General features: G+C 46.6%; 1 protein-coding gene across 3 annotated transcripts in view; it reads left to right on the plus strand.

Moving 5' to 3' along the window:
* LOC119461650 (titin homolog) overlaps positions 1-24,231 on the plus strand; it is a 63,208-nt gene extending 38,977 nt beyond the window's left edge. Inside the window, exons 8-18 of one of the 3 annotated variants that reach the window (XM_049671836.1) lie at positions 2,796-3,007; positions 3,590-3,686; positions 8,189-8,274; positions 13,066-13,164; positions 17,533-17,569; positions 17,652-17,710; positions 18,015-18,059; positions 20,492-20,647; positions 21,538-21,579; positions 22,584-23,747; positions 23,790-24,231. In XM_049671836.1, the coding sequence (XP_049527793.1) occupies positions 2,796-3,007; positions 3,590-3,686; positions 8,189-8,274; positions 13,066-13,164; positions 17,533-17,569; positions 17,652-17,710; positions 18,015-18,059; positions 20,492-20,647; positions 21,538-21,579; positions 22,584-23,747; positions 23,790-23,957 (2,165 nt within the window). In that variant the 3' untranslated portion in view covers positions 23,958-24,231. Of the gene's footprint in view, positions 1-2,795; positions 3,008-3,589; positions 3,687-8,188; positions 8,275-13,065; positions 13,165-17,532; positions 17,570-17,651; positions 17,711-18,014; positions 18,060-20,491; positions 20,648-21,537; positions 21,580-22,583 lie in introns of all 3 variants that reach the window. The other 2 variants (XM_049671835.1, XM_037723013.2) reach the window with 2 other exon arrangements.
* Positions 24,232-26,389: the final 2,158 nt, after the last annotated feature.

Below are 26,389 nucleotides of genomic sequence, written 5' to 3' on the forward strand. Positions count from 1 at the left end.
GCACTGTAGTAAATGGTTTATTTTACCATAGAGCACATACAAAAGTTGACGGTGCATCGGCATATTCGATTTATTTTTTAAACAGGTATCGTTACTAGTGGGTTCGACTGTACTGGCAAAATATTGTGTCCCGCTTTTTTGCTTTTCTAGGTATCTGTCGACTCCATGATCAAGATACGAGGCATCAATCCTCAAGAGTGCCACAAATAAATATTTACAGCACATTTTATGCGACCCGTTTAAAACTAGCGCCAAGTGCAGCATGACTTCGAACATGTGGCAAGAGACTATTCATGTCACTGCAAGCAGAGGTGGAGGTCATGCAGTGTCGCAAACAGCTCGAGAGTGACCCAGTCAGCCCAACGTGGTGGTTGGAGGCCATACTATGAGGGTGTTGCCAAAAGCTGCCAAATTGGCCATTCCAACTGTGCACTTCTCTTGGAAGTGCAGAGGACCTGCGCTCCTTTCTTGACCCATCAAGTGCTGAATGGACTTGGCTTACGGCAGCGCGGTCATAGTGTGTGTGCACTCATCGGCAGTGTCGATGCTACACGACCGTCGCGTCAGATTTTGGTGAAGGGATGAGTCTCCTTTTTCATGTCCAAAGCCACGTGCACTTGGCACTGCACTGGTCGCATTAAAGGGTTCCTGAACCGACCCTCGGGCTTGGTGAAAAAACACATTCAGCAGATAGCATACGCCGCTGTCGTGCTCGGCACGCGACGTTCACAAGTGCAGTTCAATGTCACCTTTTTCTCAAATACATTCTTTTCAAACAGAGGCCTGCTCCTCATCTTTTTCAAAGCTGCTGGCGGCTGCCACATTTCGTCATATAGCACTATGGATGGCTGCTATTGGCCGATACCTGACACCAATCAATAAGGGTGTTTGGATCACTGCACTTCTTCCTACTGTTATTGTGTATATAATTGATGCAGTTAACTAAACAGGCTAAAGTTCGATAAGAATTACGCACTTCCGGAAGAAGCCGACTATCATCTGCTCACGCTAGGCCATGCCCACCCACGTAGGAATGAAACTTTGGCCACACTGCTTATCATTGTCGTGGCCATTGAGTCTTGCTAGTTTAGATTAGTTTTGAACACCCAACTTGCCTCAAACCACGTGAAACCGAAGCCCAGACCACGTGACACTACCCATGCTACGCTTCGCAAAGTTTAGCCGTTAGCACCTACAAGGGACGCACCCCAGCACGCGCTTACTCTTGCACAACGTTGCTTCCGGCCGCCGCTCATGGCTAGACACCTTGGCCGACACCGCCTCGTATTGAGCTATCGATAATGCTTCAAAATGCCCAATTTGGATTGGTCTACTGTTCCTGCAGGACAAAGCCGGTCTGCTCCACATAGCACGGCCAGACTGGAGCACACAAGCGTGCACTCCAACACTGTCATGCATATAGCAAATGCACGACAGTTGTGCATAGCTGCGCCTACTGCCTAGCGTAGATACTGCGGCTACTGCAGGATGCTGGCACAAGCCCTCTCGCCATCGAGACGTGTCGAGAACTGCGTGCTCCGATTGGTCTATGTGGGTGCCGTGGCTACAGGTACGTGGCGAGCTGACCCGAATGCCAACATCTGGCTGAGACAGGTCATCTGCTTCCAGAGTTACACACCTTCGAGATGTGTCGCAATCATGGTCGAAGCCCACAACATTGGGAATCATTTCAACCCAATTCCAGAGCGTGGCATTCATTGCCAAGCTGAAGTGCCTGCAGCTAACATACTCACATGAGCGAAGACAATGTTTCAGTCAAGCCTTGGAAATTGTGTGATTGCCATAGAGGGGGGGTAAACGCAGAAGGAAATGTGCTACTCATGCCACTTGTTATGAGAAAAAAACAGCCACGTGCATCTATCTACTACACTGTAGCACAGCAAAGTGATGACCGGCGTTACTATAAGACCTATTCGATTCAACCAAGCTTCTTGGCACCTTTTGCACCCATTTACGGTGCGCTGCACCTAGGCCCTCAATTGTCCGAGGTACAGCAATGGACCCTGCACTCCCATCCTCAATTGCACGGGGTGCAAGGCAAGGTTACACCACCGTGAAGTGCGCCCTTGAACTTTGCAGCAAGTGGATGCAGCCCAGTGCACCACAACCAGCACCACTTGCATTTTTTCATTTGTAGTGCTGTGCACCTTTTCTAAATCGAACAAACCTAAAGCAACAGCGACTAGAAGTATGTGTTGCCAACAGCACCCTTCAATTTCCACTGAAAAAGGAAACATAACGTTGCAGCCAGGTGACATAACACTATAGGCGGGGCAGCAGAACCGACGCCAACCATTTCCGTCAGAACAGAGGGAGTTGAGGAATGAGATAAACATTGCGCTCGTAATATCTGCGCTCGTACTAGAACTTTTTGAAAAATTCTTTAGGTAATATTTTCCTTGGCAAAATACGAATCCCAAGGTGTTCTTGAGTCTTCAAAGAAAGGCGGTTCAGGACCCCTTCAAAAGGTAACGTAATTATTTGGTGCACTCTGAAGGAATGTGACTCCATAGTGGAATTACTGTGTCAATAGCTATCCACTAACGAAAGAAATAAAAATGAGAAAAACATTTTCTGTCAGTACTCCTGTTGTATCTTTATCTACAGTATGTATATTTTGTATCTGTTGGGTCTCTGAAGATTTGAACACCCAGCGACGCAGCAACATCTTTAGGTGGTTTCATTGTCTGAACAGCATGGTTATTGCTAAATGCGTCGTTATTGACCATGCCAAATGTGTGAGCTTGCAAGTCTGCTGTTTGTGCTACGTTCAGATCACAAGACTGGGAAGGATAAAGGCGAGGAGAAGGACACGGAGAAGGTCAAGGAAAAGGACAAAGAGAAGGGCAAAAAGGACAAGGAGCAGGACAATATACCAAACGACAAAGCTGACAGTGGCTCCCGCAGCTCTAAGGTGAATACCCCATGCGCTCAGCCCTCCCTGGGCAGGGTGGAAGGTTTGCCAACAGTGCGCATCATAGCACAGGTGAGTTGTGCGCAGCAGCAAATTGTGCTGTTCTCCATTTTCGAGAGTGAATGCTACAGCCCACATTCACGATTGTGTGACTTACACAACCTCTGTTTTCTTGCAGGTCACTGGCTGTCATGCCAGAGAACTGTGCCTTGCCGGGTGCTTGCAGTGCTCACGGCAGGCACATGTTGGCTCTGACCCCTGACACCAGCCAGGCCTCGTGCATTCATGTGCAAAAACAAAAACACTTCGTTTTTGTATGCGTGAGGCACATAAGCTTCGCGAGGATAATGGTTTGAATATCTCTTCTTGCCCTGAGCATTGCTTGCAGCTGCATGCAAACACTTGCGACCGTCACATTGTGACCGTACCTTTGGATATGGTCATGATGTGACACTTGGTCACGGGATGACAGTGTGCATCGTTGTTGGCATGACCTGGGGCAATAACATGCTTTACCATGTCTGTGGGCATGATCGCAACGAGATCATGGCTTCAGCTCAGCAGGCATGAAGTCGTGTGCCATCCTCCGAGCCTAATCAGAATTCACCTACCATTGTAGATAGTTGCTTGGCCTGAGTGTTTTGGTGGTTGCAGGTGCGGGACAAGTACCAGCTTGACCTGCTCGATCAATTGAACGAATGCCCAGAGAGGCGCAACGAGATGGAATTTAGCCGTTCCCACCGGATGAAAGGTAGGCCTTCTCTGCTGTAGTGCACTGCATGGCACGAGACATTTGTTCGTGGGGCTCTTGCTTTTCAATGACAGCCATGTACATGTTGCTTCCTTCTTGTTTGTGTAAGCACAGTCTAATTGTTGCATTCTTTTGCGCATATAAGTTGGTTTTCATGGAACTTTCTGTATAACATCAGGTTAACATCAGGTGTAATTAGAGTGCAGTACAAGTGCACTGTGTTAAGGTTTATACCAGAGTCCTTCAATATTTTTCTACTGGTGACAAAACTTCAGGCCAAGTTTGCTATAGGGACATCAGCTGCCGCTGGGGGGGGGGGGGGGGGGGGGGCACTGCAGATGAGGCTACGATCACCAGTGTCTTTTGTTTGCTTTAGTGGTTTTAAATAGTTTGGATGGGTTTAGGCCTGGTTGCACTACGCCGACACAATTTCTTTATTGGTCTGCTAACAGCTGTGTCGGTGGGAGTGGAATCGTCGACAGACCAGTCACGATTTCGTTGTCACATGCAACGATACAACAGATCACCAAGCCAACTCGGCTGCCATGGAATTTCTGCCCCTGATTTCTACGTGGGCTGCTTGCATTTTTTGGTTTACTCATTCTCAAAAAAACAAAAAAAAAACATTTCACGTATTCGTGGCAAGGAACACTGTTAGAGTGAAGCTTTCAGTGTTTAAATACTGATTTACCCATGCATTTATTTGCTTACACTGGCATGCATGGCCACAGTCGGTCGTTCGCTTCAAGTACCACGCAAAACCACGCAGTGCTGACATGAAATAATGATGAATATTGGATTGGAAGACATGCAGATATGCACATATAGGCAACGTCGCATCACACTAGCTGAGATGAGCTGCTTGATATGAGTGGCCGGCACCTCGGGGCCCTTTTGAAAATGGCGACTGGGAGACGAGGGGCTGTAATTGATAGCTGGTTCTCGCTTTTCCTACTCTTCACCATGCGTGCAGTGTGCTCGATTAAGTAATGTTAAAGGAAGCTCTGCATGCATAAGCACTTCCTTGGAGAGTGCATAACTTTCTTTAAAAAATGTCGATGCCTACTGTATACTCGCATAACAACTGAGCGAGGCAAGCTGCAGTGTTGTGGGGCTTTGTCACTTGTTGCCGTTTGACATAAGGGTCAAACAAATGGATCAGCATAAAAATTGGGGACCTCCTCTCTAGGCCGTGAACAGTTCATACAGAGCTACCGCTATACTTAGTTACCTTTCGTTCATGGAAGTGCTGGCAAGTGCGACAGGCAGGCTTCAATCGTTCTCGAAAATGGGGGCGTACCAATGTTGGCACTGCCTCGTGTCGCCGCTTCCAACATCTTGTGTGCGCACATCAACATTTCAAATCGCTGTGGCCAGCACTTAACTACAAAAGCAGTTCTTTTCTGTTACGATTTTGTTTGCCCAGGGGTATTTGCCTTAGAATGTATTTTATTTGCTCGGTTCAAATTATTCTGGCCACCACTAAGGAAAGCCACAGTGGGGAAAAGAAACAATGAACCCGATTGTTGACAAAACATGAGCATATATTAAAACAAACCATCACACACACATAATAATGAAGCAAGATACCCGGACTAAATAAAACATTTATGCATCCATAAATGTTCTTACACAAACAAGTAAGGTCCATGACCGATTACAGTCATTTGACATGCGTCGGCGCAGCTGCAGGGCATCTGTCGCATGAGAATAAGTCGCTTACCTCTTGAGAATTGTGTGCATCTCGGCCAAGGTGTCACAGGAGGGGCAGGTGAAGTTCTTGCCTTCAGCCTCATGTTTCCAGAACCATCGAAGATGACAGGCTGGAAGTAGGATAGAGGCCAGATGGTCTCGTACAAGCTCCTAGACGGTTGTTCTGGTCCCACTGAAATCTTTAAGCTCGAGCCTGCCGCCCGACACCTTCGCGTCTCCGCCCAGCACTCCTGAAGTCATGAACTTGGGCCTGCAGCCTGACTGCCTCCCATCTCCTTGAAGAACCCGTGTCATTTCCTCTTAAAAAATCCGAGGTGCCGCATCTTGCGAGCTAACACCAAATCCCACAATTCTTTCTCTCCGTTTAGTCACTGGATGTCCACTGCACCATGCATGCACGCAATAGTCTTTATTCATGACACCATCCTAATTGCTTATCCTTTAGTTCAGGTCCGCCGGCAGTAGGTGTACGAACTTGTTAGCAGTGCTAGGCCTAACATCCGCTAAACGACACCGACACATACTCGTGCTCACTTTGAATGGCTGGCATGGGCTGACAATTGTGCATTTCAACTTTGGAAGCACGTTTCAACTCATTTTAAGCATGAATAAATATATATGCAAGTGCAGGGGCTGCAGCAATATCGTCAGTGAAATGTTTTCTCTCGGCAGTTGATTTCACAAAAGTTGGAGACCACTTCGTCGCTTTCTCTGTAGCTGGAACAACACTGTGGCTCACAACAGGTCTTCAGCATCGTTCTTCTAGCTCCTGAGAACCATTTGAACTTATCTGCACATGGTGAAAGCAAAAAGAGCTCACTAAGCCCCAACAAAAACCACACCAACACACTGGCCAGCTTCTGTGCTGCTTGACCGAGTGCCCCTTCAGAACTGGTGGTGCCACCACGCGGTCACTGTTGGCAGCATATGAAGCTCTCCCATAGCGTGATGGAAAAGTTTTGTGACCAGTAAAAAGTAATAAATGACTGTGGTTATACTATGTGTGTTAACAAGGCTAAAATGTTCAAGGAAAATTCTTGCCGGACATATATGATTAACTGCAGTACAGTCGAATCCGACTTATTATGAAAGCGATTTTGTGAGTGTTGCATCAAGTTCTATGAAAAATTGTGTTTATGAAAATACCTAGCCCGCCGACCTCTGACCATACCATCAACATAATCCTACGGTATAAGGACACGGTTGAGGGGCACTAACTTCGACAAAGCCTATTTAGACAAGTTCCTGTGGCAGGCGAAATCAGCAACACCAAAGTTGCTGAAAGAGTCACTGTGATCTAAAAACAATGTGTTGGTTGTGAGCCTCAGCTCTCCCAAGTTTGCTGTTACTTGTGTGCCGTGTTGAAATTTACATTATCGTTAATAGATTGCATACATATAGTAAAACCTCATGACAATGTTGAAGGGAAAGCCGAAGTTACTTTGTTACTAGAATTAACAATCATTATATCCATTATTGCATTTTACTGCAATACAGTGAAACCTCATTGATACAATTCTGTGTAATATGTTTTTGTTTCTTTTCCAGATAGTGTGATTTGGTTAGATAATATGTTACATGATACAATTTTCAGATGATGTGCTTTAGTTTCCGGTTCCTGCGTAGATTGTATCACCGAGATTTACTGTATATGCCCAATGGCGTGCACAATTTTAAACATGCATAGAAGAAGGTAGCTTTGCAAATCCATGAATCATTGCAGCATGAGATGCCGACATGTGCCGAGCCGGTGGCGCTCATGCAGCCCGAAACACGCATTGTTTATGCAGCTTTGCCAAGCTTACGTTTGCACTCGAATTCGGCCTGGGTCAGAGCTGCTTCGAGCGGGGCATTGTTGCTGGAAATTTTGACATGCCTGCGCAGTACTAGAACGTTGCGGCACGAGTCGCTGGCGCGCTCCGAGCTGGTGTGGCCTGAGCGACCCGAGATGCACGTTGTCGTTTTCCTATTGCGTAGTGTTTTAAAACGTTGCCGGGAAACCGAAACGAAATCAACTTGGTGGGCACAGGGCTGGAATGACGATGCCGTAGTGACGATATATGACGATGCCGGAGTGAATAATGATACTCACTTTGCGCCGACCGGAGCAGGGAACAGCAATGCATTTGGGTTATTGCCTATTAAAGGCGTGCAGTATGCTTACAACGGCACTACGTTCCATGTGCTGTGAAAAAGATAGGTGAAGATGCTTATCGCAATAGGGTTGGTGGCGATTTCTGTGAATGCGGCGTGCGACGACCTGGGAGAAAATTTGCTGGTACTGGAATAAGAAACTGAGTGTGTGCCGCCGTTTACACATGAGACAGGCGGCCAAGTATTGCGGGGAAGCCGTTGAGGCGGGCGTCTACTGTTCTCGATCGTGTGCGCCTCGTGTCTTTTCTCTTGTTTACATCGGATGCAGTGGCTGGAAAACGTATCATTCAGTCACAGTTTGGCGATGTAGGGAATGTTAATGCTTGAAAGATCGTGTTTTCCAGGAACGTTTGAAGCAGTAAAAAAGAAGCATAACTGTATTCGGTCATTTACTGTGTTCTCAGTTGCCAACGTTGGCACCAAAAAATCGCACGTAACGGAATCGTAACAACGAGGTTCTACTGTAATTATCCCTCTTGGTGATTGTTTTTGCTTTGACTGGCACAACAAAGAGGGGTGCCTCCCGCTGTGTGCATTGTGCCTTTTCAGCAGATTGCTGTGGTCTCATCGGAAACTATGCAGCGAGAGTAGCAACTCAGTGCTTAAACTGTGTCATATGTGCTTGTTGCTTGCAGGCAAGAAGACGCCTATTTTAAAATCAGTGCCTTACATGTGCGACATCTGCCAGGTGTTTGGAAAGTCTGCCTTTGAGCTGAACGAAGTGAGTTCACGGCTTGGTTGCTGCATTGTTTGTGGTGAAGGCCTTGGCTTTTGCCATGCATTAGGTTTTACATCAATGCTGGAAATGCAGTGCTCTGCCTGTATATCTTCGAAGCAGTAGACATTAATTTGTTGTTCATTATCTTGCTCTTAAAGGGCCCCTCACCTGGTTTGGGCATTGTAAACAAACAAGTGTGCCGCGCAGATTGCGCGGTGACAGTCATGTCTGCAAAGTATGAAATGGCTTCGTGACACGAAAACAATAACAATATTTCAAACGGAAGGTTGCGCTCCCTGCTCGAGGGAGCCGCACTTGGAGCGAGAGAATCAAGATCACACGCGCGAGTGCCTCTACTCTAGACACACTGCTTGCAACATCACCGACCGTGGTATGCGACTTAGGTTAATCCTCCAAAGTGGAGCAGGCAATGCCGTCACTGAAAATGTGCTGTACAGGAAAAGGGAAGAGAAGAAAAAAGAAAGGAGGTGGAGCTCATCACGTGAACATGACACAGTCCCTCGGCTCCGGTGGAGGAGAAAGCAGGGAAGAAACACCTCTTGTGGACGCTAGTTGAGGCAAAGGGCTAAAGGGGGAGAGTGTCTCTGTTGACAGTAACGCTCGACTCCTGGCGGCATGGTAACAGGACAGTTCAATTTTTTCTATCTCCCCCCAATAATCAACTATATTGAAAAATCTTTTTGGTAAAATGCTACTTCCATGTTGCTTACTACTTCTAGTGTACGGTAAAACCAAAATTTGCAAAGGGGTGCATAGCCTTCTGTGACATGCTCATTCTACCCGCCGCGGTGGCTTAGTAAGCTAAGGCGTTGCGCTGCTGAGCACGAGATCGCGGGATCGAATCCCGGCCGCGGCGGCCGCATTTCGATGGAGGCGAAATGCAAGAACGCCCGTGTGCTTGCGTTGTAGTGCACGTTAAAGAACCCCAGGTGGTCAAAATTAATCCGGAGCCCTCCACTACGGCGTGCCTCATAATCAGAACTGGTTTTGGCACGTAAAACCCCAGAAAGAAGAAGAAGCAGACATGCTCATTCTTTTTGCACATTTGGGTAGCACAGGTCCAGGTCAAGATGTCTTGTGCACCCTGTGGCTTAAAGTACTGAGATCAGAGTGTTTGTTTCGTTCTCTTCAGCAGCATACAAGAGATGCAGTCAGTAATTTGAGTAGCCATTCGAGTTCGCTGCCATGCAAGACAGTTGACATATTAATCGGCTCTGACGAGGCTGACAGAATTGATCCAATCATCTGACAGGTTGAACAGAAGACGAGACCGAAAAACCTCCAAACACCCTACTGCTTTCATCATCATCAGCTTATTTTTAGGTCCACTGCTTTACTTTGCAGTATTTACCCGATTCTAACCCCCACCCAGCTCTTATTATTTTAATGTGGAAAACAGTGTGCCCTAAAATAAGTGCACACCCAATTTTATATTAAGGAAAATTTAGCTTGCCTGATTTTCTGTTTTTGTCATTTCCTAGGCTATAAAAGCTCTGTTTTTGTTGTGAATGACAAATTCATTACTACAGGAGCCTTATCTTTTAATCTGGCTCAACTTAATATTGTGTTTAGGTTCCCTTTAGATTGGTGTACAAAAAATTATGTAAAGACCACACTGAAGTGTACACAGAGACAGGACACGAAGAGCCTCACTGGAGTGATGGCTCATAAATCGTTGTACCTAAAATATGAAAATAATGTCGGCATAATGCAAGACAGGTTTCAGCAAGTGTGAATCTGGTAAAGACTGTCCTGGATGTTCCTCACCTAAGAGCACCTGTGAAGGCCTATGTTAATTGTCTGTCCTTGGTCTTCTTAGAGCGCATTTAGAGGGTGCCAAAACACAGCTGAAAATAACTCGTCTGCATTACATATTTACGAGCATCAAGACTGTTTGCGCACGTCCTGTTAATGCGATAAAATAATTTAAGCACTGAAATATCACTGCTGTTGTGATGTTTATAGAGTGCAGCATCGTTACCGTATTTTCTGGTATATGAGTTGCACGTTTGTATGAGACTCACACCCTACTTTTCATCACTTTCAAAGAATGGTTTTTAACTCTTCCCCTGCCATGGGGAAAATGGGTGTTTTTTGTATGTTCCGGCAGATGTTTTTTTCTGAAGGAACTACTGCGCCTAATATTTAAATTAATAAAAACAGAATGAAAAATCAGTGCACTTTTCACGCATAAAAGTTTTATTAATGAGATGTATGTCATAAAAAAGATATAAATTGTTAAAATCAAGATTGGCCGACAAAATTGAACAAAGTTTGTAAAGACACGCTTGTATCTACTAAGAAAAAAATGTTACGAAAATTATGAGATATGCAAAATGTATTGCCATCTATTAGGCACTATCTCTGAAAAAATCTAAATTTTTCATTGAACAGGTATTCCGCTACAAAAATTTAACTGCAAGCACTACAGTTGGGCGTGCCGGGCTGCGGCCGCCGATGTTCCGGGCTGGTTTGCATCGTCGTCGCTTTTAGACACGAAGTCCGATGAAAAGTCAGTGTCCTCTGACTCGTTGCTATTCGATGTATCGATAAGATCAGTCGCAGAGGCAGTGGAATCGCGATATCTGCGATCTCCCGAAGCGCGCGCACCGTTTCCGGAGCCGGACATTTTTGCGTTCTGCTTTGAAGATCGCGAAACTTCAGAGCGCATTTAAAAATCACCGCCGGGTGGGAAAGAGTGAACTGCTTAAAAAACAAAAATATAGTTTCTCCTCCTTCACGTCCGATGGCGCAGTGTGTCCGTGAGCGGCGCAGAAGGTCTCAAAAGCGGCGTTTCAAACCATCATTAGTGGGCGGCCATTTTTTCATTATCTTTTGATGATCGCAAAACTTCGGAGCGTGTTTAAAAATCACCGCCGGGCGGGAAAAAAGCGAACAGCTTAGAAAACTAAAATATAGTTCTCCTCCTTCACGTCCGATGGCGCTGTGTGTTCGTGAGCAGCGCAGAAGGTCTCAAAAGCGGCGTTTCGAACCATCGATAGCGGGCGGCCATTTCTTTGTTCTCCTTTGATGATCGCGAAACTTCGGAGCCCGTTTAAAAATCACCGCCTCACGGGAAAAAAGCAAACAGTTTAGAAACTAAAATATGGTTCTCCTCTTTCACGTCCGATGGTGTAGTATGTCCGTGAGTGGCGAGGAAGTTCTAGAAAGCGGCGTTTAAAACCAATGATAGAGCGCTAACGATACCCAGTGGGCACGGTACGGAAAGAGTTAAGACACACCTTTGTCTAAGACACACTTATTTTAGATTGGTTAACATGGTGATTATGCATGCATGTACTAATCCTGAAATGTCGTGCACACCCATTTCAGGGCGCTAAATTTCCGTAAACTCATTATGAGCTGCAAATCTGGCAGAATAAAACTTGAAAGAATGCTTCCATTAGACGCAGGAAACCGACATTTATTGCACTTCACTCGAAGTCATCAAAGGCCTCATCCTACGACGCACTGTCAAAAAGTTCAGGCACTTCAGCCAGCAGCATCACTGGGTTACCGTCACAGCCTCCGAGTAACTTGTGTGGGACATTGAAGCATCTTCAAAGTATGTTGCTGGCATTGCCTCTGTAGTGCGGCGTGCTTGGGCCAAACACACGATCAATGCGCCATGTCTGAAACTACCTGAAATGTGCACAAAAGGGAAATGGCAACAGGAATCTAGAAGCACTGCGACTAATGCTAGACTGCTGAGATTTCTAGCACAGACGACTGATGATAATGATAACTAAGTACGCTTTTTTTTTTTTTAGCGGGCAGATGTCGGGTGTCACAGTGTAACAGTGAAAAATTGTGGGGCCATTTTCTTATTTATTGCATTAGTCCTGTGGGTTTAACATCCTTAAAAAGAAGTGCGCTATAACATCAAACTAGTACATGTGACCTCCAGTTACAGAGGTACCTATATCACGGAGGCCACAATGGCGGCCTTTCCTGTGGCTGCAGCTCTATGGTAGCCACCCTGGCTACATAGCAAGCCCTCGGAGCTGGCATCTGTCGCCACGGTTGCTCTACTGTTAAAACAAGATTTGATTTCTTATCGAATGCTGTCGTGCTTGGTTTCTTGTACTCGGGAACAAAGACTTCCATATTGGTCACAACAGTGCACTTAGTTTAATGCATATAAGACATGCCGATGAACATTTTTGGGGAATATTTTTGGGGAACAGTAGAATATGGTAATTTTATTGTGATTTTCTCTCGGCGTAATGTGCAGTCCCAAGGGCAATTTAACATTGGCTTTACCACGCCTGCCAATGTCAGCCCGAAGTGTGCAGTGAACTTGGCAAACGTCAGGCCAATTTGTCATTTAAAAGATTTCGCTACACTACTGGCATTACATGCAGATCTTGCAAAAACACCATGGACTAACAAACAGCCAAGCGTACGCTGTTCGAAAACATGTTGGCTTCCAACAAGACACGAATGAGCCGCAGTGCCATTAACACTTGGACTCCAGTATGACATTGCTCACATGCTGTAATTCTTGTGGTCTTTTGTACGTCTGTTGTGATTACAATCGGTACAGCTTGAATGGTTTCGTACTGGGTTGTCCTGGTAAAGCAGCTACACTTAGCTCAACAACCACTAGTTGTGGTTGTTGAGCTGTGAGGTTTTGTGACTGTGGCTGCCTATAGGTTGCGTTGGTTTGAGGAGAGATGTCTGCCCATTAATATGCATACTTTGTCTGATTGGTCATCACCAGAATGTGAGAAAGTTCGCATCAAATAAGACTTTTGCTCACTGTCCTTGCAGCACCTGAATAGTGAGCGGCATAAAGCAGCACTGCGCAAGTTTCTCGGCGGCGAAAAGTCGCCCCCAACCAAGGATAGCAAGGTCGACCACAAGCCCACTGTAAGTTGTGGTTCTTCTCACTGACTAGCGAGCTACTTGCCATTTCTGGGTCATAATGATGGCCAAAGTTTACCGTCAGGCCTGCAATGCGTTGCTCATTTTCGTCGAACAAGTTCCTTTCACTAGAGAATAGTGAAAATACTCCATGCAGGAGCTTTAGTTCTGGCAATAATGCACCTCCAACAGGTACAGTAAGATCACAATGACTTGAATTTCTTGTAAACTCAAAAAGTATCCGTATCATCCGACATTCGTAAAATCCATAACAAACCACAATTACAGAACCATAGTGAAGGCAAGACATTCTTGTTTACAGTGATTAAGTTGAAAAAGTGTTTAGCTTTCTGGACCTTGTAGCAGTGTGTCAAAATGGAATAAAAACAAAAGCGAAATTTTGACCAGAACGAAAACGTAACTGAAACGTTATTTATTATTTTGTTTCGGAGTGACACCGAAATATTTTTTATCGGTGTTCGGTTCTAGTGGAACGTTGGCAATTTGAAACAACCGACGTCAGGCAAGGACAGCATTAGTGCATTTCTCGGGCAGGGATAGTGCAAACGATAACCGGTCCAGCACTCCACTAATCTAAGCCTGCCACTCAGAGCACTAGCAGATTGGCATCGTAGCAAAACCCAGGGCTTGCACGCTGAAGAGCTTATTTCATTTTCTACGGGTACAAGGTTTTGTTACCAAAGTTTTATCGTTCGTCTGTTCGTTTATTAGTGTTATCGGAACAGTGGTCTTGCATTTCGGCGTGTGCATTGGCTCAATGCACTGAGCATGATCTCAGAATTCATAATTCACACATTCATAAAAATAAATACCATGTTTTGTTGTTACTTTGCTTCAAAACGTTTGCCATGCGAACCAAAACCGTTATGAACAGTTACAAAGCCTTTTCTTTTTTGTCATTCCGGAGCAGCACCGAAACAGAACACCAGAAAGAAAACATTTCGTTCCGACACCCTGCCTTGTAGTCCTCAACCCCATACATAGTCCAAGTCTCGTAGACACTTCCGGAATGCGTAAAACTTTGCACTTGTTCTTTCATCTATGTTACCAGTGTCCACTGCATGCTGCAGTAAATGCTTTTCAAATAGGCAAGTCTCTGTCAGAATCATGAAGGATCAAGATCTCATACACCAGCTTAGCAACTGTACTCCACAGCCGTATTTCTCTTACTTGGAGACATCTCATGGTGGCTCAGGAATTTGTACCTTCTACCGTGGCTCAGTTGAGTGTTCGAGTCATCCTGAAACAGCGTTCAAGATGACTTTTACCTATGCGCTATTCTTATGCATTTTAGCAGGGACTTTGTCAAGATTCGTACCACCCCAAATTCAGATCAACTGTGATCTATCATTGAGGTTTGACTGTATTTTGCAAAACAGTGCAAGTTGGCCTTCATTGTGTCAAGTGTGGTAAAGATGTGCTGGCAGCTTCATTTGGTAAAAGCGACGTTTACTTCTACATATGCTTGACATGAGGCCAACAGCGAGACAGTACGAGGGACAGCAGACACACAGGCACAGTTCCTCATGGACTAGTGTCGTGGCTTATATATATATATATATATGGCCGACAGTGAGCTAAAACTGTGCTTCGCAAAGATGGCTTCTTTGCATGACCCCTATATTAGAGACATGCCTCACTGAAAAGGACATTGGCTGCCTACTATGAACATGACCCAAACCATGCATCTTGCAAAAGTAATGGTGGAGGGTGACGTTGTCGGGATAGGGGGGGGGGATGCCAACGGCCCTCTGCCTCGACACACCGAGCCCCGCAGTTGGCGCATGCCTGCGCATCAACCGCGGTCCGGTACAAGCTCGAGGAAACAATAGACGACAACCACATGTACACTCGGAAAGCATTTATTACGACTGCAACTAACACTTCGAGCAGGCCAGCTAGATATAGTTGACATCGCTGAGGGTTCCCTCGTAGAGAATAATACACTAGGTAAAGAAGGGCTTCCGACTTACCAACTGGGGGAATACGGACGGCCGCGGCAAAAACGTGGTTGACTAACCACGTGCGGGAATACGGGACCGACGGCGGAGACTTCCGCCGTCGCCGCTTGCTGGAGACCAAAGAGACCCGGGCGATATCAGCGGGATCTCACGTGACCCACCCGGTGGCGCTGATAGCGCTTGCGATTCCCGCGCGCCTCCCGCGGAAGGAAAGTTTCCCCTCTCCCAACTCTCCCTGTCACGCATGCACTTGACGCGACGTTCGCTGCCCGTGCGGCGGTTATGGGACCCGAGGATTCCCACATCCCTCCACCCTTAAATATTGCCCTATGGCGGAGAAATCGCTGGAACGACGGCATTGACAAAGTATCCGGGCAGATGCGATGGTAAACTCCGGTAGGAAATGTCCGAATCCCCGTTGATAGGCAGCACAGTCCTGTGTGGCGGCCGCCCACATGTGGCAGCCGTCACAGTGGTTGACGATGACGGGGGCTGAAGATGGCTTGCCCTCAAGATGCGCGCCGCAATGTCCACCCGGGAACAGTGGGTCAGGACTTTCTCGAAGCGGCGCGCGCGCCGGCACAATGAACCTCGCACCGACGCATCCTCGTGGGAGTGTATGATGGTGGGCCTCCCTCATCGTGGCTGCCATGTGTTACTGCATCGGGCCATGAACAGGGAGGGGCCTCCGCTGCAATTTGAGGCTAAGACAGCAGGCAGGGACGTGGACGATGGCAGAAATAACAAGTCCAGGCGGCTTCACTCATTCTGAAAAGTCGCTCAAATGCACTCCACAAACACTTAGAATTAAGGCAGTAGAGGCCGCCGCAGCGTCGGCCGTCTGACACGATGCTGAACCACCCGTCTACCGCATAGCTTTATGCGGAAACGAGAAAAAAAAACAATCCAGTTCGTTTGAATGAAGTTATTCGCTTCGACCGAATTTTTCCGGTCCGATTCAGCGTGAAATTGGGCGATGCTCGTATGAACAAAGCGATCTCTGGTCCCCCGAGATGTAGGTTATTCCGCCCGCAAAATATTAAGTTCATCTGAACAAAATAAGCTTTCTATTTCGAACGAGGTTTCTCCGCTCTGCGAGTATAGTAGAACTAGCGAATCCGGTTGCACCTGCTAAATGTCACGGCATGGTCGTCTTCGAACATGCAACCGGCAGCTCCGCAGAGCCTTAGGCCTAATCGCATCGATTACGGATACCAATGCCACAAAAGACCCATAAAGGGTTCCAATGAGCCGCCGCGAGGAGATGCAGGCCTAGCTAAGTGGTCCCCGCTCGCTGCTCAACACGCAGCTTCCGAGCAGACTCCTAGGACTGCGCCCCGCTGATGTCCTAGTCAGCGTTTCCGGTGCCCAGCTCCCAGAGCCAAAGATACAGAAAGGAGGCTATTTACATATGTACAGGGAAAATCGACCACCGCATCAGCTGCTGCACTCACTTGCTTCGGGCGTACTCTTAGGAGAAAACTCGGTGCAAATCTCAGCGTCTACACGAGTTCGGTAACACTAGTGCAGCGTTAACTCGCCCTCAAGAAAGCACACACAGATCTAGCTAGCAATCACGCCTTCGGCTGAGGCCTAACGCTGGTCCAGACAGATCGTCGTCGCGTTTTCCAAGAGCTTGCCCCACGTTGGGAAGGCCAAAATGTCGGGATAGGGGGGGGGGGGGAGGGTTGCCAACGGCCCTCTGCCTCGACACACCGAGCCCCGCGGTTGGCGCATGCCTGTGCATCAACCGCGGTCCGGTACAAGCTTGAGGAAACAATAGACGACAACCACGTGTACACTCGGAAAGCATTTATTACGACTGCAACTAACACTTCGAGCAGGCCAGCTAGATATAGTTGACATCGCTGAGGGTTCCCTCGAAAAGAATAATACACTAGGTAAAGAAGGGCTTCCAACTTACCAACTGGGGAATGGGGGGGGGGGGTTTGCCGCGGCAAGAACGCGGTTGACTAACCACGTGCGGGAATACAGGAGCGACGGCGGAGACTTCCGCCGTCGCCGTTTGCTGGAGACCAAAGAGACCCGGGCGATATCAGCGGGATCTCACGTGACCCACCCGGTGGCGCTGATAGCGCTTGCGATTCCCGCGCGCCACCCGCGGAAGGAAAATTTCTCCTCTCCCAACTCTCCCTGTCACACATGTGCTTGACGGGACGTTCGCTGCCCGTGCGGCGGTTATGGGACCCGAGGATTCCCACAACGTGTATGCAATGATTTCACTCTAACTCTTTGGAGTGTCCACCTAACGTTCCTGCATGAGCTGGCAACTATAAGAAAGGAGACGATCACTGCTTCTGCTGTAGTTCTCTGGATTGGCATATAGTGCAAGTAGTTGGATGGCATTTTGAAACACTTTCTTTATTTACAGGAGGTCACCGACTCTGAAGATAAAAACTCTCAAAAACGTAAGTTTCTACAAATCATTTGGTCTCCGTTCTTGCTTTCATGGTTCATCTGAGGATTGATGGCTCTTCTCCATCTGTGCAGCGGAGTTGTATTGTGATATTTGCCAGCTGCTGCTGCCATCATTTGGCGTGAAAGAACAGGTGAGCCTCATGGCATAGCTCGCTCAGTGATGTCCTTTGAGGGAAGGGGTCTGTACAATCGAAGGCCAAAATTATGTATGTACTGCCCTAGAGTGTCACTTTGCCACAGCTATCGCTGTTTATGTATGTTTCACCAGAAAGCAATAGGTGATTGCGTCTTGCTCGTAACATGACTGTTGCTGTCGTTAGCGTGTGGCAGCACATTGCGTGACAGCGATTGTAGTGGCAGGTCTTCTTTTCTGATGTGATGTTGTGCTCTTCGATTGGTGCCACCATTTTTACTCTTCCTCAACTTCTTTTGCAGCATGAAAAAAGCAAGAAGCACAAGTTCCTCCAAGAACTGAGAAAGGTAGGGAGCCCCCACACACTCTTGTGCCCATTTCTCTCTTTCTTCCTTGTGTTTAAAGTTCCGTGTGCTTCCTAAAGCTCACATTTAATAGACCAGTTAAAACGCACACTCCCAAACTCACTCCTGGGAAACCTTTAAAGGCCTACTGCAACGAAATTTTAGACTGCGTAAAAAGTCCCATTTCAGATAACTTAGACCTACAGCAGCCTCTCTGGAAACTTTTATGCTTGAAATGCAAGTACGCGCTTCACAAAACGCTCGCAAAAATCGGTTTTTTTTTCAGAATGAAACTGAGAAAAATGCCGCCATTACCAGCGACCGAAAATGACGAACTTTGGCGACTGTAGACAACCAGCGCTCGGGTCGTCTGCTTCACTTCTTGCTTGTATACCGTTCCCGTGTGCCAGTTAACAGGTCCCGCACGTCTGCTAGCCGCAGATTTAGTATAGTTTGTGAGCTGCTTCTTGCGCTGTGCCAACGCCATTGCGCGCCCGCGATGTTCTTTTAATGCGAAGTATTCTCCGTGTCAAGCCATTTTTCTCTATCTGGTTGTCTTCGGTCAACAATCAGAGCCTCGATGTGTTTTGCCTCCGCTCGAAGAAGAGTGCATTGGGGTGGCCAAGCTAAAGGCGTGAATATAGTCCGGTTTAACGCGGACGCGATCCACGCGTGGCACAGCTTTACACTACGTTGGCTGAAATTGGACACTCTACAGTCTAATGTGGCTGGCGCAGGAATAGAACATGTTCTATCGCACGCCGGAGCCGCTATAACAAGGTTCATCGTGCGCTAGCTTGGCTGACCAGCAGCATGCGGGTTCTTCGATGCAAGCATATGAACCGATATAAGCTCCTTGGATGTGAGCGTGTTGAGTTTGTGCCTTCGACAAAAACAACAAAGCTCTCGCTTCTCTGTTTGCACTGCAGCAACAACTGATTGCCGTGCTACTTCAGGTCATGTTTTGTTGAAGCGCAGGGTAAAATTTAGGTGATCGTAGAGTCTCCTGCATCACGTGTCCGACTTCTCCGGCCGCTGCCTGGCACGCTGTAAACTCCAGAGTTGTCGACTGATCAGGACAACTAGCGCCGTCTGTAGTAAAGGATATCTGATAACTAGCTGAGGCTCGGCACAGCCGGGCAAGAGGTGTCTACCCACTAGCAGGGCCGTGGGCTCACTGTTAAGTGCGTGTAAATTCACAGCCAGACAGGCCGGACTCCGGCCGTGATAACGTTTCGACCATTTTGCTCTTGCGGCATCGCATTCCTGCATGGCTCACTGCTGCATCTACACCATGCCCACCACGTCGCGTTCTCCTTCGTGACAAATGCAGGATGAGGTTCGTGCTGACAGCGTTTCTAGCGCTGGCATCAGAAAGCCTTTCGTTCGTCTACTTCGGTACATCCGATGTAGAGACATGCGAAAAGTCTCGAAGATGATACACAAACGGAAATTATCGCTTGAGAATATCACTCCTGAATACAACTTTGGTTTTTGTGCGCCATCGCAGCTTATAATACTTATAGTCATCCCGAGAAAGCCTTAGCCAAGCAGATCTTGCATGGCTAAGTGACTGTGCTGTTGAAATGTAACTTGTGCAGCTTCGTCAACTTCAGTTTACATGCTTTGTGCGCGTTGGATAGTTTGTGTCACACTTGCCTGCTGTGCCGCGGTGCATACTTGCGCTCTGTATCCTGGGACAAGAAAGATGTGTTCAGCCTTCTGCTCAGCGTTGCGTGCTGCACAGCCATCGCTTGTGTTCGAGTACGTGTTCGAGCACTCGACGGCAATGCATCGCGTCGGCGTTCTTGCGACAGCTCAAATCACGTGCATAATGAGAAAGCACGCCCAGAGAGACAGCCATCAACTTGCGCATTTTGAGCGAGCGATGCGCCTGGACTAGGCGCAACTGAGAGATCAGCAGTCGTGTATGACTCTCCAACGATCGCCATTTCCGCATCGCTACCACTTTGCGGCCAGGTGCACGCGTCGTCTGCTTAGGCACTACTTAAAGGCCACTAATGAAAAAATTAGACTATTACCAGCTCCGCGGCTTTGCCAAGATAAATTGATAGTATATGCTAAGCATTTATAGGAAATTTAGCCCAAGTGAAATTTCGTTGCAGTTGGCCTTTAAAAACCTAAGGTTGAGCTTTTCTTCCTTCTTTCTCTTTTCTTTATGAGCACTTCAAAAACGCCTCTGCCCCTTGCCTCTAGATTTGATAACAAATGCACACATTTGTTGAAGAAAGGTTGATGAGTTCGTTCTAGCTCCTTGTCAAGTTGGTTTCATGGAGCGGCTAGATTTGTTATGTTCATTCCAGTTAATTTTAATGGACAGTCAGTGCTGTTTTTTTCTTTTTATGCCATTTTTCAGTTAATCTTGCTCTTTTCGCACTGATCACAATGAGGTTATGGAACATCTTTTTGTCCAGAATGCCAAGACAGAATCACGCGCCCAAGAGGCTACTGTTGTGAAGAAGACCGAAGCAACAAAGAGAGTCACTGCAGAAAAGGCAGTCCCTCCAGCAAAGACCTTACACTGCAGTGTCTGCCAAATGGATGTCGAATCGGACGAAGCCATGAAAGAGGTGGGCCTTCCAGGCAGAGAGGACAGATCATTAATCAGCGGTGTTTGCAATTAGCAGATAGACAAGCTGAAGTGAAACGTGCTACTAGATTACAAGAACTCTAGGAAAAGAGAGTGCGTCGTACGGTGCATTGTGGATGTACGTCGTGTATGCCTTTTCCCCACATTCTTGTAACTCAGTAGCCCATTGCACTTAAACATCAACTACCAACTAGCCATGATATTAGCCCTTCTAGATGGGTAACTACCGCTTGTGCATTCAACCTCTCACCAGTTGTTAGCCCAACTAACTGACACTTCGAACTGTTCACCACCAGGCAAATTGTTGATGGGCTTAAAACATTGCAATTTGTTGGCTTTTTGCATGAACCAACCGTGGCTCCAAAAATCACATCTGCTGGGGTAACTCAGTGACTGTGGTTTTCTGCAGGCGAGCGTGAGGTGGAGGGTTTGACTAATTGTACAAGTACTATAAAGTTGTGCTATAAGGGACGCTGTAGTGGAAGGCTCCAGGTTACATTTGGCCGTCTGGATTTGTCTAATAGGCATCTAACTAAAAGTACTGGAGCATCTTTTTGGGCTGCTTTTGTCTAGGTGATGGCTAAGAATCAAACATGATACCTCGTACTTAGCAGCAAAATGCCATAGCCACTGAGGAGTATTTGCAGATAGAGGTCGTATAATAAATAATGCTCTTCCATTGGGAGGGGTCTCCCACACTGGTAGTGGGGAAACAATTCCAAATGAACTCCTTCACAGCAATGCTGCGCAGACAGTTAGCCATTCCATTTTGAGCTCGCAGCTGTGCAGCTTTTTCTAGTTTGCTCTTCAAGTGTCTTGTTGATTATATGTTGCCAGAGTGTTCCAAGAATTTCTCATCTCCTTTTGCAGCATGTCAAAAGCAAGAAGCACAAGTTTCTTTCTGAGCTGAAGGTGAGCCCTTCTCTCAGCTGCCCTGCTAACTTTTGTAGTCATTTAATGCAGAATTGCTCCGCAAGTGAGGCAAAAACATGGCTGAGCCTTGAAAACACAACATGGTGCTTGCTTTGTAGCGCAGTGATAGTTAACCGAAAATCTAAGCAATTGCGTCTCTTTAACATTTGAGTGTCTGAGGAAGCTGCTGTCTTTTTTAATCAGCGCATACGAATATAGATGGCGCTTTGTCTTTTGTACATGTTCAAACAACATTCTTTGTTCTGAATACCTCTCCGTTTGCTGTCTCACCCTGTCTTGTATCGTTATGCCCGTCATTTTCCATTTCATTGCTGGTTGAACACAGCCACGTGGTTAGAGCGCATCCGACAACTCATCATCCCACACTTCAGAATTCATAATTTCAACAAAAAAGATTTCACTTATCTATACTTTTATGTTTCTACACTTTTTGACCTTAGCACAATAATAATTTAGGGCATGTGGACACACCATATAATTTACACTTTTCTGTTGCTCAGAACAGCCATGCATTCTAGCACTGTCCATTTAGAAAACACGCACTACTTAAACACTAGTGGTCAGAACAATTATACAGGTCAGATATAAACGAGTGACCACAGCACTTTCATCTTTATTTAGTGTCCTATGCTTAAATAAACACCCATTCAATGCAGGGAAAAAAATGTCATAGCAGTTCTGTTGCCAAAGCTGCAATGTATGTATAAGAATGGAATCCCACCCTTTATGAGCCAGCCTTTTAGTATCCCCAGGAGAACATTCAGTCACCTTGTACTGGTACACTAGAATTGTGTTAGTGTTTGTTCAGCAAAAATGTATTAACAATGAGCAGGAAAAAGAGTCACAGTTAACAGCAAAGCTTGTATCTTTTTGTGATAACTGCATAGCTGTGATGCCTCACCAGCAAGAGGGTCAGTTCAGGTGTTGCAACTGTAATCTTGATGGCAATCACAGCCAGAGTCTGAATACACTTTTACTTGCAGCCAGAGCCACCAGCGCCCATCCGGCGGCCAGAAGAAAGCACCAAGCACAAACGTGCCCGGCCACGCAACAACAGTCCCGACAGGCGAGACTGGCGACATTGGACGCGACGTGGCAATGAGGAGGAAGAGGTCCCCGAGCTAGCAGCCTTGGCTCTGAAGCGACAGGCGTTGCAAGTAGAGTTGGCCAAGCGACGGAAAGAAATTGATGAGCAGCGCCGCCTGATCGCAGAGCTGCAAGAGGAGAAGCACCTCGAGCAGGAGAAGGCTGCGCTGCGGCGCATGATAGACGAGTGTCGGCAGCTAATCAAAGAGCGGGAGCACCACAAGCGCCAGGCCACTGAACCAGAGGAGAGCACTTCGCGTAAGACGGCCAAGTCTGTCCAGTGGCACGATAGCGTTACGGTGGTTGAGGTGAAGGAAGAGCCGTGGGACTCTGGTGACACCAGGGCTGGTCACACCAGGGGCCATGACTATGCAGAGCCGCAAGAACGCCTCAGCCTTGTCAAGAAGGCACAAGAAGACTGGGAAACAGAACACCTTGATCAGGCCAGGAGTCGTGGCCTCGCACAGCAGAAGCGCCCTGTTCCTGTTAAGCAGGAGGTGGAAGACTGGGAGAATGACCGCCCTAAAGGTGGGTCCAGTAGCCTCAGTTACACTTCCTTCTCACGCTGGGACGGCGAAATCCCGCTTCTGGGCACGCCTGTCGAAACGGGCGACAGTGCAATGTCATGGCCTGCCAGCCTATCTACCCAGTCTCCAGAAAGTACTCCCACTTTCCGAAACTCCTTAGCGGGTGAAGAGAGGATGATTGAACCTTTCTCCCAAGAGCCACCTTTCAGACAAGGGGACTTAGGCGCTGTTTTCTCCCAAGAGTCTTTCAGGAATTTGGGCACCAACTGGCCTGGTGCACAGCACAGCCCACCAGTCTGGAGCAATGTCTCCCAAGAGAACGACTGGAGCCGCCCATTGTTGTGCACCCCATCAACCAGTGCAGGGCTCTTGGGAGACAGGCCTAGCCTTTTGGAAAACAGGCCTAGCACCTTGGAAGGCACGCCCAGCTTCCTTAGAGACAGGCCAAGCCTCTTAGAAGACAGGCCGAGGTTTCTTGATGACAGGTCGAGCCTCTTGAATGACAGGCCTAACCCCTTGGGAAGCAGGCCAAGCCTCTTGGGAGACAAGCCAAGCCTCTTGGGAGACAAGCCAAGCCTCTTGGGAGACAAGCCAAGCTTCTTTGAAGACAAATCAAGCTTCTTTGAAGACAGGCCAGAACAGCAGTCACAGTTTTGGAGGCACACATCGCAGTGGCCGACCTCTGAGCCCAAACCATGGGGAGAAAGCTCAACTGTGCGCATACCAGGCCTTGATTTTGTTTAGCTGCGCATTAGTCATTGATGAATGAAACATTCACTGAGTTAGATTCATTTATTTTCACTGTTGCACTGGCAAATGTGCCAAAGCTAGTAGTATTCCTATGTACTAGTTCTCAAATGTTCTAAGCTTGATTCTTGGCATTGAAAGCTGCATGCTACCCACATAAGGCATGAATGGGCTAATTATGAGTGCAAGTTGAAAGAGTCTATGTAAAAGTTTTCATGAGTCTTTGTCTTCAGGAAACATGGCACCTAATAAATCCCCTCTGATGACGATAGTAGCATGTCTATTGTGATTCTGAAAATATATCCCTCCTGTCGAAAGAATGTCAATATAACATGACAGTCACATATGCTTAACAACTCCAGATTCCACTAAACACAGTAGAGTGCATTCAAGTATGCCTACTGGCTGACCTTGCCTATCATGCGAGTCAGTTCATTGTGAAGGGCAGGTTCACAACCAGTGTTTCCAGCCTCAGAGGCAGGTCACTGAACTTGTGTTGTGAAACTACAGCTTCATCCTGAGCAAAATGTGTTCTATAGATTAGAACAGGTTTATCAAATATGTCAAGAGAATCAATTTGCCAGAACATATTTAATATGGTAGAAACTTGCATCTGCTTTTTTCAAAGAAACTTTTTTTCAGTGTGCCTGTTATAGCTCCTGCTACAATTGCATAAATAAAGTGTATGAGTGGTGCACATTGGAATTAAATTTTTCTAGTGAGGTTTAGCAGCTCAGTTTTTCCATCATTCTAATGGAAATAATGTAGAATTAATGTGGAATCCTTATAAGTTTTTCTAGAATGATATGCAAGACATTTGGAGTGCACATATAAACATGTGAGTGGTGTAGACTTGCCTGCATGCTTGTACTGCATAGTACATTATCTGTGCAAAAAGGAAACTTGGCATCTAGCACGAAGCTAGAAAGAAAATACATATTGTCTTCCTTTTTAGCTTTGTACTGAATTAAGGTGGATGCTGACTTTCCTTCCCGTAAATCTTGCTCTACCTCGCTGTTTTTTACAGAATTTGTTTCACTATATGTTATCTATGTGTTGTCTGTAGTTCTTTTATTTTTCCAATGTTTGTTTTTGTTTCTGTTGCGGCACACTTGCAAAATCTGTTGGCTTCTGTTTATGCTATCTCCACATACACATCAATGTCATTCAGTGCCCACAATGAGGCAGCATGCAGTCAAAGTCACTGAAACTCGTTGCTGCTTGCATTCAGTCAGAACCATGTGTAGTTGCTTTGTGGATATGCCTTGCTCTCAGCTGTTCATTGTAATGCTTGCTCTTAACAATGAATGCCGGCCTTGACAGCACTCTTCCGACTATGCTCTCTACTGCTTGTCTACGCTGAGGCATTCAAGGGCGGCAAGTGCTCCGAAGATGGATGTCGCCAGTGAATAGAGAGCAGTGAAATACTGTGAGAAACAGTATTCAGCATTCTCTGCCGACAGATACATCTCTCACCTGTCGGAGCTGGCTGAATTGCGTGCAGTCCCTTTGAGGATTGAGTTCGTTTAAGCTTTCAATACACTTGACCTCTACTGTCCAAGTGTACTGAACGCTGGACTCTAAGAAGTTCTCATCGCTGCTGCTTATGTGCCATGCACTGGAGGAAGGCAGCAGGTGTGTCGAAGGCAAGGCCATCAACTGCAGTATCTCTCAAGAAATGTGTTCTGCTCCGGCTTTTTGCTCTCGTCAGTGAGTATGGCTTATCATCTGTACTATTTTGAATTCGAGAAAGGGTTTTTGTTGCTATCTTCAAATTAACAGATTAGAGCAACTTCCAAGACTCGTCAGCTGGGAGTTCACTCGCATTGACACTTCTCTAAAAAGCAATCTTTGTTTTAAACCTTGGGTAACTGGACAGTTTTGTCTTGCCAGTGCTTTGTACAATGAGTAGACAGTGTGGGCGCAACCTTTCTAATTTCACATTCAACTTTGTTGACGCAGCTTGGCACACCATTTTGTTTCGGTGTTTTGTCAGTGGAGTAGTAACGATCTTCTCGCAAGCCTCAAATCCTTTTTTTTTTCTTTTTCTTTTTGCTTTCGAGTATGGCCATGCGTGAGCAGAACACCAAATTTTCTATGTTCACTTGCTGCAGGTCGAAGCTCGTCACATGGTGCACCACGCCGGATATCACGATGCATGGACGTGGCACTTATCAACTTCAAATGCATCTGCATATACAGGGTGTTTCTACGAAGAATAGGTAACATTTAAAAATACCCGTTTTCAAATAAAACAATGGTTCCTTCAGAGACATGCCGTCAGTGACCATGGAGAGACAGTAATACAAGGTAATTAGTCGCTAATTGCCAAAAATCAATGAATTGACTTTTAAACCTTTAGTCTCGGCAGGCTCATCATAATTGGGAACTTGAAGTGAGCTCTCCGTGCAAGCCATATCAACTTTTGA

This window comes from Dermacentor silvarum, chromosome 8 (assembly GCF_013339745.2).
Source record: "Dermacentor silvarum isolate Dsil-2018 chromosome 8, BIME_Dsil_1.4, whole genome shotgun sequence".
Classification (NCBI taxonomy): domain Eukaryota; kingdom Metazoa; phylum Arthropoda; class Arachnida; order Ixodida; family Ixodidae; genus Dermacentor; species Dermacentor silvarum.